The sequence below is a fragment of the Stegostoma tigrinum genome, chromosome 18 (assembly GCF_030684315.1).
Source record: "Stegostoma tigrinum isolate sSteTig4 chromosome 18, sSteTig4.hap1, whole genome shotgun sequence".
Classification (NCBI taxonomy): domain Eukaryota; kingdom Metazoa; phylum Chordata; class Chondrichthyes; order Orectolobiformes; family Stegostomatidae; genus Stegostoma; species Stegostoma tigrinum.
In genome coordinates this window covers 46,260,667-46,274,642 of record NC_081371.1, presented here as the reverse complement: position 1 = coordinate 46,274,642, position 13,976 = coordinate 46,260,667, and the positions used below count along the sequence as shown (strand labels likewise).

The following is a 13,976-nucleotide window of genomic DNA, read 5'->3' as shown; positions in this document are numbered from 1 at the left end:
GTGCACAGATCTGCTGCTGCGTTTCCCAATATTACAACAGCGATCACGCTTCAGAAATATTCTGTTTCAGGTAAATACTGTGGCATGTCCTCAGGTTGTGATGGGCACTACAGAAAGGGAGGCTTCATGACAACGCCATGTTCTCTCTCAGAACTTGCTCCTTTATCTTTAGTGTCGGTGTATAAACAGCAAGACCTCTTAGCCATCTCCTGACCCAAATCCCAGTTAGAAGATACACAACAGAGCAGAGCTGGATTGATTACAGAGGGGAAACATGTCTGGAGGGACTGCAACCCTGGGTTCCGATCAGACAGCTGGAGGCAGGTTTCTTACCCTGTCCTTGACAGGGATCCGGTGAGAATGCGGACTTCAGGGAGATCAGCTGTGATCTGACTCACGATGGAACAGATTCCAAGAGCTGCCAGGCCCTAATATAGTTCCTGTTTCTGACAGAACAAATACTGCTGAATGGAATTCAATGAAACGTTTAAACACAACCAGGTGATGTCAATTTCAATGGAATTCTAGAAAGTGCCTACATTACATTTTCTTGCTAATTACAAACATACATATAAATATACAAATTAGAAGCAGGAATAGGTCACTTGACCTATCGAACTTGTTCTGCAACTCAATTAGATCAGGATTGATCGTAATTAATTCAAATTCCCATCACCTGATAACTTTTCACTTCCTTATTTATTGAGAATTTATTCAACTCTGCCTTAAAAATATTAAGAGATTCTTTTATCACTACCTTTTTGAGGAAGGGAATTCATAACTCTCCATAAGATTAAAAAAAATTCTCATCTTTGTCTTAAATGGGTGACCACCTATTTCTAAGCATTGACTCCTAATTGTTGATTCTCTCACAAGAGGAAACAGCCTTTACAAAGCATTAACAAAAAGCTAACTTAAGCATTACAATCAATCAACTGTAACTTAGTGGTTTCATACGACGTTGCTTACCCTCAGCTATAGTTTTTTAAATCCTACTTGCACTATGCTCTGGGTAACAGCTTACTCAGAGGCGACACAATGGGAAACTTGATTTGGTCTCAATCTGGTCAAATGTTTGTTGGCCCAGAGGAACCAAACAACTGGGATCACGGTCAGCGTGGACTGGTTGGGCCAAAGGGTTTTCGTGCTGTTTGACTCTGTGACTGAAGGAAAACTTCAGCAGTAATCCAACCAGGTTTGTAAACCGGCACCTTGCTGTTTGAGAGCTAAAAGATTAGCACCACCTCAACAGGATCTGAAGAGACCCAGATTTAGGCACATCCAAGATGACCAAACAGGCTGCTGGGACCACTCGCTTTGGCGAGCTATCAGGAACATGTTACCAGCCAATGGTGGCCAAGTGTGGGAAATCCAGAGAGGTCAATCTGAGTCTGATGGGCAAGTCAGTAACTTATATCCTTTGCAATTGGGTCAGTCAAGTAAAGGCAATGTAGGCATTAGGCTAAATCAGCCTCCATTAGTAACGATGCTGTGTAAAGGAAGAATAAGCAATTCCCTGGAAAGACAAAGGATTTAATTCCAACCCCTTAGCCAGAGGAGGTTTGGCCCAGCCTGCACATGAATCCTGGAAGAGGGTCCCTTGTCTCTCCATCACACTGACACACACAGCAATACCTGGGGCATGGCTTGGGTGTCGTAGCCTACAGATCGCATGCCTGCTCAGGGTACAGCGATGTTATTATTGTTCAGATTTTGGCTGTTCACATGCTCCTTTTACTAGATTAAGAATTACCACTCTTGGCAGTAAGGTTTATCATTTTTGAATCATTTCCGAAGATGGAAGTAAAGGATTTAGAGGTTGACAACATCCAAATTTAAGTGATGGGGGTACTGGGGGAAGCTTAACGAGCCTTTGATGGTGAGTTTGATATTACAGAGTGGCCTAATTCAGACAGCACTTCAGAATGGGCTACATTGGTGTGAAACTGGATGGGAAGCTTCCTTTCCAATAAACGACATTGGTGAACCAGTTTGAGTTACATGACTATAAGATAATTTCACAGCCACATTTATGGAAACCAGATTTTGGTTTCTAGAGCTTTCTTCAAATTTTTAAATCAAACTCCGATGGCAAGACTCGAACCATCGCTTTCTGGCTGATTAACCCAGTAATGCAAAGCTCTCCCACTGCAACAACACAACGGGAGCTGCAGTACCTCCTGCAGTGCTGGAAAGTTCTGGAAAGGTTGTGTCATTGACAGTCAGGATGCTTGCTGGCGCTGTTGGCGAGAAGTCAGGCGTGCTCAGCAGGCTGTCAACAATATCCATGACAACTGTCGCCGTTAGTTCTGCGATGCTCTTGGACGACAGCAAGGCAAAGACGTTGCTCAGAATGTCCAACGCTGGGTGATCGGGATGCTGTTTTGCAAGGAGGGGGAAGAACCTGGAAAATATGCAAACAGCAAGTCTGTAAAACTGCACAGTGCAGTGCAGCCAGCACACCAGGAGGAGCTGCCACCTCATTTACGCTGAAATTCAATATAACTTTCAAAGCAGTAGTAATCTGAGAACAGATGCACAGATAGGACAGGAGAGTCAAAGCCACAACCAGCTCAGTCATGATCTTATTGAATTGTACAGCAGGTTCAAAGGCCCAAATGACTTAATGCTACTTTGAATTCCACTGTTGCTGTATTAATTCCTATTCTCTGAGGGCAGGCTTTGAAGTGACAGCTAGTTACCAACAACTGTAGTCATTAGTTAGTTACTAAGGCAGGACAGGCCTCCACTGAAGATAGGTCAGTAGCTGCTAATCAGGACCAATGCCCCAAAATAAACTCCAGATAAGCTGATTTTAAAAATCAGACATTCCATTAACAACGGCAGTTAGCAGTTTCCACAAGTTCGGGATTTGTTTTGTTTTGGCAACATGCAGGAATACCCGATAATGAAGAGCAATCGCACAACACAGTCAAATAACCAGCAAGTAACTTGAACCACATCAATCCCTGGCAAAATGCTGAGACATTTTACTATCACATCAAAACTCTTAAAACTTGTTTAAAGAGGCAGAGGAGCCCAATGAACAAAGTTCAGAAAACTTTTGAAGTTTTCCTCACCTGGAATTCTTGCTCCAGATATGAATCAGTTTCAGGAGAGGAGTTGGTGCGTACTGCCCTTCAGAGGCGAGTCTCCCTATCTGCAAACAGAACAAGGTCACTGTCAAAATAGACACTCCACCAGGACAACTGTGGGGGTGATGACACGGTGGTAATGTAACTCAACTATTAATCCAGACGCCCAGACTAATGCTAATGGGGACACAGTACAGTGGAACTGAAGTTCAGTTTGGTTTATAAAGCTAGTACTGATTAACATAGAAACCCATCTGGTTCACTAATGTCCTTTAGGGAAGGAAATCTGCCATCTCTACCTGGTCTGGCTGACATGTGTCTCCAGACCTATGTAACTGCTTTCTGAAATGCCCGAGACAGCCAACCTGTTCAAGGGTACTTAGGATGGGCAACAAATGCCAGCCTTGCCAGCAACACACACATCCCGTGATGGGAAAAAAGGCAAAAACAATTGGACAGTCAAAAGGTGACCTATCTCTTTGTAAAATACCAAACAAAACTCCAATGCCCTTTCAGAGTCACACTGGCAAGTCACTGATGTGACCGAGTAGGATAAAAACAAACAGTAAGGGAGAGACCGTTACCTGTGGCCACACTACACCATGAAACAAGGCATCAATCTCATCTGCTGTGAAAGCGTAAGACTCAAAGTCGGAAAAGAAAGCAGCAATCTGATTTATTCCCAGACGCCTCAAATATTTCAGCTGGTTTATGCACCGTGGTTGAATCTGAAAACAAAACAAGGCAAAAAAAAAATGTAAATTCTCAACTTTAACACTTGCCAGTTCTGAGCAATATCCCGCATCACCAACAAACCTTTTATTTCTGAAGGCAGAGATGCCAAAGGAAAATAACAGAAGCACTTGCATTTCTATAGTGCCTTTCACAATGCTCTAAGTGTTTTAAAGTACGTTTAAAGCATCATCATGGTTGATTTTAGGAAATGTGGTAGCCAACTTCTACACAGAGAGCTTCCAATAACAGCTGCATGATAATGGCAGGGAACCTGTTCTGCAATACTGATTGAGGGGATAAGTATTGGCCAGGATACCAGAGTACCTCCAGGGATCTTCTTCAAAATGGTGCCATATGATTTTTCCGCAGCTGCAAAGTCAGACGAGGTCCTGTTTAGACATTACAGCACTTTCTCAGTACTGCCCTGGGCACTTTTAATTTCTGTCCTCAAGGATCCGAGCCAACAAACCTCTGAAGAAGGGTCTAAGCCCAAAACGTCAGCCTTCTTGCTCCTCTGATGCTGCTTGGCCTGCTGTGTTCATCCAGCTCTACACCTTATTGTTTTTAAGAGATGTGAACTGTGTCAATTCCAACAAAAGAAATCAAGGGAGAAACAGTATTCACCTTGCACACCCCAGGATTCCCAGAGGCCTTAATAACCAATAAAGTACTTTTAACTGTGGTTGCTGTTCTAATATCAGAGGCGTAGCAGCCACCTTGTGCGTAGCAAGCTCCCACAAATGTGAGAATGACAGATCATCCATTTTTAGTGATGTTGGTTTGGGCATAATAGGGACAGTAATCCAAAGATCCAAGTCAACGCTTTGGGAACGTTGGTTCAAATCCTACCATGGCAGCACATGAAATTTAAACTCAATTGAGTAAGCTGGAATACGTTCGTCAAATCCCCGCCAACCCCCTCTCAAAATTCATTCTATTAAAGATGGGGGGACAAGTCAAGAATGCAAGATTCCTGGAATTTTACTTTGCTACAAATACAGAACTTTTCACAGTAATTTTCACTGTGGGTCTCATGCAAAGAATTACAGCAAGCAGGAATCAAGGTCTATAGGGAGAAGGCAGGAAAGTTGACAATTATCAGATTGGACAGGATCTCTATGAATGGCAGACTGGACTAGATGGGCTGAATGGCCTACATCTGCTCCCCCGTCTTTTGGTTTCGACAACTGACATCGCAACATTTTAGATATCATCTTCCTTATCAGATGCTTGCACCTGTTCTTCTTTATGCTAATTAGCAACTGGCTAAATAGATCAACATTTCCGAAACTACTTTTCCATTGAGCTCCCATTTCCAAGCTTGAAAACTGTCATGACCCCTCAGTGAGAACTAAGAGAGCAGGGGCTGGGTGGGTATTTGACAGGATCTGTGACAGCATAGAAAATGGCAGACGGGGAGGCAGGAGCTCGACAGCCCCTGCCAAGTCAGAGCTGGTAACCCCATTTAGGGCGTTCACCCTCTACTTTGAAAAACCATGGACTACACAGGTAGTGACCACTGTCACTCTGGCTGTCTCCAGTCAGCCAGTGGGAACGGATTCAGATGAGACAACAACAAAACCTGCATCCAATTCTGGAAGACATGACCGTGGGAAATATGAAATACAGGAGGCCCCTCAGGAAGCCTGTCCTACCATTTAACAAGAGCTGGCCCAGGTTTTAACTCCTCTTTTGGAACAGCTCCTCAAAACTCTTAACTCCTTTATATTACAAAGATCTATCTGCCTCATCTTTAAATGCTTTCAATGATCTAACTTCTACACCTCTCCAGATTGAGAATTTCAGACATTCACAACCCTTTGGGAGAAGAAATTCCTTCACATCTCGGTACCCCTTGACTCTGTAACTATGTCCCCTAGTTCAAGATTCCCCAACTAGTGGAGACATCTTCTCACCATCTGCCCTGCCAATGACAATTTATTTCCTCACTATCCTTCCTATACCATTGTTGGGTCAAAATCCTGGAATTCCCTCCGTCAGGACATTGTGCATCTAACTACTGCACAGGGGCTGTCCCGGTTCAAGGTGGCAACTCAGCACCACCTTAAAAGCAATTAGGGACGGGCAATAAATGTTGATCCAGTCAGCAATACCCATACCATATAAATAAATGAATTTAGAAAAAAAAAGCCGACAATCTTGAATGTTTCAACAAAACAATGTCCCACACACCTTCACCTTCATCCTTGGATATGCCCTGTTCTACTGGCAGGACATACCCATCAGCGGTGGTGGCACAGTGGTATACAGTCAGGAGGGAGTTGCTCTGGGAGTCCTCCACATTGACTCTGGACCCCATGAGATTTCATGGCTTCAGGTTAAAGACAGGCAAGGAAACCTCCTGCTGGTTACCATGTACTGTCCTCTCCCAGCTGATGAATCAGTACTCCCTCCATGTTGAACAACACTTGGAGGAAGTACTGAAGACATCAAGGACACAAGGTGTACTCTGGCTGGGGGATTTCAACGCCCACCACCAGGAGTGGCCCGGCAGCAGTATGACTGATTGAACTGGTCGGGTCTGTTAGACTGTTAGACTGGGTCTGCGGCAGGCGGTGAGGGAACCAAGAAGAGGGGAAAATATACTCAACCTCTTCCTCACCAATCTACCAGCTGCAGATGCATCTGTCCATGACAGCATCACTAAGAGTGACAACTGCGCCATTCTTGTGGAGGCAAAATCCCGCCTTCACATGGAGAATATGCTCCATCGTGTTGTGTGGTACGATCACCGTGCTAAATGGGACAGACTTCAAGTTACCTATTCCGGCTATCAATATATTCCCTCAACCGCTCTCTCTCTCTCCCGCTTCCCTTCCCCTCTCCCCACTCCCCCCCCCACCCCACCAAAAAAAAAACTCTATAATCCTCACAAAGGTCCTCCTTCTCAGCATTCGCCCAGCAGTTGGCTGTTGCACACACCTACGATGCTAATCCTGAGCTTCAGTTTCACGTCAAGGGACCAGAGACCATGTTCAGCCAGATATAGCAAGAACTGCAGAACTGCTGGAGTCAGGGACAACACAGTGTGGAGCTGGAGGAACACGGCAGGTCAGCAGCATCAGATGAACAGAAAAGTTGACATTTCAGGTCGGAACCCTTCCTCAGAAATGGGGAAGGGAAAGGGAACTGGGAAGTAAATAGAGAGCTGGGGTGCATCAACTTTCCTGCTCCTCTGATGCTGCCCGACCTGTGTTCCTCCAGCTCCACACTGTGCCACCTATGTTCAGTGAGTACCTGATTCAAATTAGACAAGAATATCATGACACAAATGTGAAAGCACTAAATACACCAGAAGAAATTTCAATCTCATCAGTCCACTGTGGCTAAATAAGCCAATATGGCAATTAGAAGAATGTGAGGGAGTGATTATTTCAAAAGGAAACTAATCTATTTTAGAGATATTTGCCTCAATATTTGGTGACACTGCAAAGGAAATTTCGTTTACCACCTTCCCTAGCTCCAGGACATCCAACAGTGTTTAACAGCCAATGAAAAATAGTGTAGTCACTGCTGTAATGTACGAAACATGGCAAATTGTACACAGCAAGGTCCTAAAATTAACTGCCTGGGAAAACAACAACAGCTGTGATTTTGGTTGAATGATAAATATTATCCCGAAAACAAGGGAAACCTTCCCTTTTCTTTTTGAACATCGTGCAGAGGTTGTAGACGTGCTTAATATCTTCTCAGAGTTAGTACCATCTGAGGGCGCAGCACACTGTCTGCGATGTACTGTGGCATCAGGCCACCAGCTTCTGACTCAGGCTAAGAGTGCACGTGCATTCGCCTCTCAGTCACGGCTGAGACCTGAACACCGCATTCCATGTGCCTACCTGGTCTCTTTGTTGCAGAATATGAGACACTGATGCACACGTACACAAGGTGATCTGGAGCAGTTTCGGCAGATAGTCTTGGATTAGATGGCCCAGTTTTTTCATCACCACATCAACGCCATTCAGTAGACCGTGCTGACGCCCTAGAGGTAAAACCTTTGACAAATCCAAAGTCTTTACTGACTGTAACACTGCAGAAAGACAGGATCCTGAAAGAAGAAAGATAAAATGCTTACTCACGCAGACAAAACTTACTCCAGACTCAAGATACCACATCACATTTTCTCCTGGGGTCACATAACAGTGTTTTTGAGAAAATAAGAACAATTTGTAATCAACCTGAAACATCTATCAGGTTTGTCTCCAAAGGTCTGCCTGAGATTTGAGCATTTTCTCCTAATTTGAGATTTCCAGCATCTTGCTTTTAGAATTTAGAATCCCTACAGTGTGGAAACAGGAACTTCAGCTCAACAAGTCCACACCAAACCTTAGTGCATCCCACCCAGACCCATCCCCCTATAACCCAACTTGGCTACACACCCCTGAACACTGTGGGCAATTTAGCATGGCCAATCCACCTAACCTGCACATCTTTATACTGTGGGAGGAAACCGGAGCACCCGGAAGAAACCCACGCAGACTCGGGAAGATTGTGCAAATGCAACACAGACAGACACCCGAGGCTAGAATGGAACCTGGGTTCCTAGGGCTGTGAGGCAGCAATGCTAACCACTGTGCCACCATGCATATTTTTATATTGTCCTATTTTGCAAACACAGCAGAACCTACAACAACAATAAAGCTCAGCCTGCAGTTAGACTTTACAAATTAAAGTGTCCAGGGAGAGTGCACTACACAACACAGCGAAAGCCGAAGGCAAGTTATAGCTTCAGTGCTGCTTTCATATCACTCATATCCAATATTGAGAGCATTCAACTTTACATCTAAAGGTCATGAGTTCCAATTCCATCAGGGCAAGTAAATTTAATGAAATTGGCACTTTGTGGCTGCAGCCAGATTTAATGACAAAGGTTTTCAGGTCCATTCAAAACCTTCTTGGCTCACCTACATCAGACAGGGAAGGGAGCCTGGTACCTTTGCCCAGTCTGGCTTTATTTGCTCCAGTTCCACACCACGTGGAAGTGGCAAAGTGAAGAAATACTGCCGTCTGCGTGGCACCCACAATCCAACATCAAATTTCAAACAAAAAGTGGAGGGAGAGCAGGACTGGGAGTTTAGAACCAGATTGACACAGGGCTATTGGGAGAGGGCAGTGCACCAGTTTGTGACTGTGTAAAGACCGTACCTTTTCATTTTTCATTGTGGACTGAAATGGGGAAAAAGACTGCTTGAAAAACACAGGTTATGAGCACTTACTCTAAGCGCTGACAAAAGTGGGATTCATCCAGCAATAAGTAGCTATTGGTCTATGAAGTGACTTTCTCAATGACAAAGGCGTTCTGCCTGACAACAACTGTGAGATTGGTTCCCAGAAAGCTAAATGGTTTGTGATTGAAAATGAAGCTGCCAGAAGTGTTTGGACCACAGGAAAGGGAGGTGGTGTCCTTTCCTCTGCAGTTTAATAAAGAGACAAAAGTTTGAAGCAACTTTCTCTCATCAGTTGCTTTAAGCAGTAACTTTTAATAAATAAATCAGATGTGCGGTGCCTTGCACAAAGATGTGGCAAACACTTGAAAAGAGAGAGAGAGAGAGAGAGAGAGAGAGAGAGAGAGAGAGGGAAAGAGAGAAACAGGTACTTGGAATAGTTTGATATATGGTTTTGGGTTAAGAGCAGGGCAGTGGGATTGGTTTGGGATTGATGGGGAGAAGGGGGAAGTAGAATTGTCATCAGTAGAGATAAGTCACCACTAGCTATTTGTCTGATGGAATGTTACCTTTAAAGTTTCCACTGTCCACAGCTAATAACACAGTACGATCTTTACAGCAGATCACTTGATAATGAGCAGTGTAATTACCTGACATTATCATGAGTTTGATACATGGGAAAGAGAAAATAAAAGACATTTATCAATCTTTATGGTTTTAATTTGGCAACATTAAATCTGTTATGTGAAAGCCGTGATTGAAATAATTAACTTAAAACACAAGTCCACCACATTCCTTTTTCACGGGAGGAATGAAGACAGAAGATTTCCTTGTAAACCTGACAACAGAAGCCACACAACTAAAGGGAAGTACTGAGGCTGCTGGAACTCACTAACACAAACTGAAGACGCTGGAAGCATTCAGCAGGTCACACTGCGACGAGAGAGACTGGCAACCTTTCAGGCTAAAGATGTTCTGTCAGAGCTGGAGAAAGTTATGCAATGACAGCTGTCCCTAAGCGAGTACAGAGACAAGGAAAGGGAACAGTGGAAATAAGAGATGCAGAATCCCCTTCAATGCTTACCCTGAGTTAAATGCTTTACTGGCTCGAGGAGGAGATCCAGAAAGAGGTGTATCTCCTGAGGTAACGAGCCAGCCAGGAAATTTAAAACAATGACCATGCGGGTCCCTGCTGCTGCTCGGCCTTGGGTTTTGCTCCCTGTTTTGCTCCTCATGCGTCCATAAAGAATCCTTTAAAACAAAGTGAGCAGGAATTTTAAAAAGAAGAATTTAAACTCACTTTTGGAGTTTTGAAGACAGCAACAGATTTTAATCAGGAAGTAACAACTAATTGAAAACTCAACACTAATCAGTTCATTCACCTGTGAGTGCCATACAGACCCCACAAGATGACAATATCCAATTCTACTGCAAAATCTGTGTCTCTACTTCTCTAACAAAGTCACCAAGTTCCTGCTCAGTGATAACTATCCAGTTCTGTTTCCAGTCTCCACTCATTTACATCTGAAACATTTACCTTTTGTTGCAAATAAACCAGGTGGCTCCAAAGTTCCCAGATCATCCTCCCACAAATGTTCTTTTGTAAAGCCACACTCATCCAAACATCTGCTGCCCAAATCCTAACTTGCACTAAGTCCCTTTTAAGCACAGGAAGTGGTGGACGTAGCTGCAGTTACAACATTTAAAAGCCATTTGGACAGGTACATGGCTAGAAAAGGTTTAAGAGGGATATGGGGCAAACACAGGCAAACGGGGCTAGCTTAGTTTGGGAAACGTGGCCGGCATGGGCGCATTGGGCTGAAGGGTCTGTTTCCATGGTATATGATTCAATGACACTGTTCCCTCATCCAGTGTGCTCATTAACGTACTTCAATTACCTGGTCAGCTGGTTTATGATGCTGAGGGACGCCAATAGTGTGGACTTGCCTCCCACACTGGGAGAGGTTACTATGCAGATTGTCTTTCTCGACCTCTCTCCAAGCCTGAAACGTGGTGACCCTCAGGTTAAACCACCATCAGCTGCCTCTCTCCATTGAGAGAGCAGGCCTATGGTCTGGTAGGACTATGGAAAAATGACTCTGGTGTAGTACTGAGGGAATGCTGCACTGTCAGAGATGCTATTTACTTGGATAAGACACCAAATCAAAGTCCCATAGACAGATCTAAAGGATTTCATGGTACTATTCTCAAGTAGAGACACTGTCCTGCCAGTATTTAATTAGTCAACAACATAAATTATCAAGTCATTATCACATGTTTGTTTGTGGGAGCTTCTTGTGCGCAAACTGGTTACTACATTTCCGGGATTATAGCCACGGCTGTACTTCAAAAAATTAATTAATTGGCAGTAAAGCAATATGAGTTGCTTGGTGGTCCTGAAAGCAGTACATAAATGAAGGCTGTCTTTTTACATTGAGACGTGGGTAGAACAGGAGCCAATTTTAAAATTCTCATCCTTATTCTCATATCATTTCATGACACCATCTCCTTCCCCATCTTTCACATCCCTGCCAGCCCTCCCCTATTCCCATCAGAGATCTCTGCACTACTCAGTCTGGCCTCTTGCACGTTCAGATTTTAAATCACTCTACTATTGACAATCAGCATTCAGCAGCCTGTGCTTAAGTTCTGGAATTCCCGAAATCTCTCTACCTCTTTCAGGACACATCTGAAAACAAACTCTTTGACAAGCTTAGTCATCTGTCCTAACGTTCAGTCCTGAGGCTCAATTACCATTTTTTGTCTGACTATTCAATGGAAGCATTACCAAAACATTTTAACTACTTTGCAAGCTAAGTGCAAGTTCTGATTGCAGTTACTGAACACTGTATACCTGTACGTATGTGCATATGCTTGTTTCTGCATGTACACGTAAGCATGTGGCAACAACCTGGCATCAATGCAAAGTTAACGCATTACACATTGAATCCCAGACCCCTTGATGTTCAGGATCAACTTCATAGTTCTTCGCTGGTAGGTCTCTAACACTGGAAACGGATCCGCAACTTTTGAAGTCCAAAATGAATATGGCACTAAATTTGGAGTCGCTATTTAGTAAAGACTGGGAGAATTAAGTGATACACCGCAAACAGAGAGTCAAAAACATGGAAATCAAGGATACTTAAATACTTTAAGAAATAAGACTTTAGATCTCCAAATTTAATTTACAGGGAAAAAGATTATTAAAATTAGACAATGCAACACAAGCTTCGAGCATTTGTCCTACGCAATAATCTTGAATCATTAAATAGGACAGAACAGAACAAGGCCATTTAACTCAGGAGCAGCTATGGAATTAAATCTAAATCTAAATCTATGGAATTAAATCTAAACCCCTGTTTTTACTCTACAACCTTGTGAACTCCTTAAATGAAGTGGTTGAAGTTACACCTAGCACAAAGGATGATGTTTGTGGTTGTTGGAGGTCAGTCACCTCAGCTCCATGACATCCCTGCAGGAGACCATCAGGGTAGTGCCCCAGGCCAACTATTTTCAACTGTTCCATCAGTCGGGATATTTACCAATGATTACACAATGATCAGCTCCATTCATGACTCTTCATATACTGAAGCAGTCTATGTCCAAACACAAGATCTGGACAATATCCAGGCTTGGGTTAACAAGTGGCAAGTAACATTCAGGCAGGCTATGACCATTTCCACTAAGAGACAATCTAACCATTGCCCCTTGACATTAAAATGATATTACCATCATTGAAACCCCCAAATACCATTTTCCTGGGGATTATCACTGACCAGAAACTCAGCTGGTCTTGCCATATAATACAATGACAGGTTAGACGTTAGGAACACTGCGACAAGAACTCACCACCACTCCCCAAAAACCTGTCCACCACCTGTAAGGTACAAGTTAGTAGTGCGATGGAACATTCCCCACTTGCCTAGATGGGTGCAGCTCTAACACTCTAGAAGCTTGATACCATTCAGGAGAAAGTAGCTCACTTGATTGGAACCACATCCACTCCCTCCACCAACAATGCTCAGCAGAAGGAATGTACACTGTTTATAGGTTGCACTGCAGAAATTCACCAGAGGTCCTTAGACAGCAGCTTCCAAATCCAAGACCAATCCCATTGGAAGTGCAGCAGATACATGGGAACACCACCACTTGTAAGTTCTGCTCCAAACCACTCACCATCCTGACTTGGAAATCTATTGCTATTCCTTCACTGTCTCTGGGTCAAAACTTTGGAAATCCTCCTCCCAACAAATGCATGGTGGGTCTACCTACAGAACATTGACCATAGCGATTCAAGAAGGCAGCTCATCACCACATCCTCAAGGGCAACTCGGGACAGGCACTAAATGCTGGGCCATCCAGTGATGCTATGTCCCACAAATGAATGAAAACTAATATCACTATGAAAGCTATCACTGCGTATGAAAATAAAACATTATACTAAATGTTAACCTCACTGTAGAGGAACAGGTGTCCATTGCAGGTACTGACACAGGCAATAAACCAGCAAAAAGTATAATCTCAAATAAGAAGTAACAAAGACAATTTTTAAAAAACCATTCATTAGAAATGGCTGAGAGGTAACCTAGTAGAGATTAAATTATGAAGAATTTCAAATAATGTACAGATGTTTCCACATTTCCATTTGTGAAGAGGTGAGGGTATGGAGTCTAAGACTACAAATCATAAATATTAGACAGTTAGTGAAAAAGCCAATAGTGCATTCCAAGGAATAATTGGTTAGAATGTGAAGCTTGCTAGCACAGCGATTAGTTAGGATGAATAGCACAGATCCATTTAAAGGAGAAGAAGATGGATAAACACATGAGGGATGAAGGAAGGAACAGAAGATATGTTGATGGGATGGGATGGGATGGCATTTACACAGAGCACTAACAGCAGTATGGACGAGCTTGGCTGAACGAGTACCCAGCATTCACACAGAGCAATGTTAAGCCACACA

The 13,976-nt window shown here is 43.4% G+C and overlaps 1 protein-coding gene across 1 annotated transcript in view; it reads right to left on the bottom strand.

The window, feature by feature from the left end:
* utp20 (UTP20 small subunit processome component) overlaps positions 1-13,976 on the bottom strand; it is a 122,917-nt gene that overhangs the window by 64,663 nt on the left and 44,278 nt on the right. The window contains exons 26-30 of the mRNA XM_048548877.2: positions 10,098-10,264; positions 7,688-7,896; positions 3,680-3,823; positions 3,081-3,160; positions 2,178-2,404 (exon numbers count right to left, since the gene is read on the bottom strand). Coding sequence (XP_048404834.1) covers positions 2,178-2,404; positions 3,081-3,160; positions 3,680-3,823; positions 7,688-7,896; positions 10,098-10,264 — 827 coding nt within the window. The remainder of the gene's footprint in view (positions 1-2,177; positions 2,405-3,080; positions 3,161-3,679; positions 3,824-7,687; positions 7,897-10,097; positions 10,265-13,976) is intronic.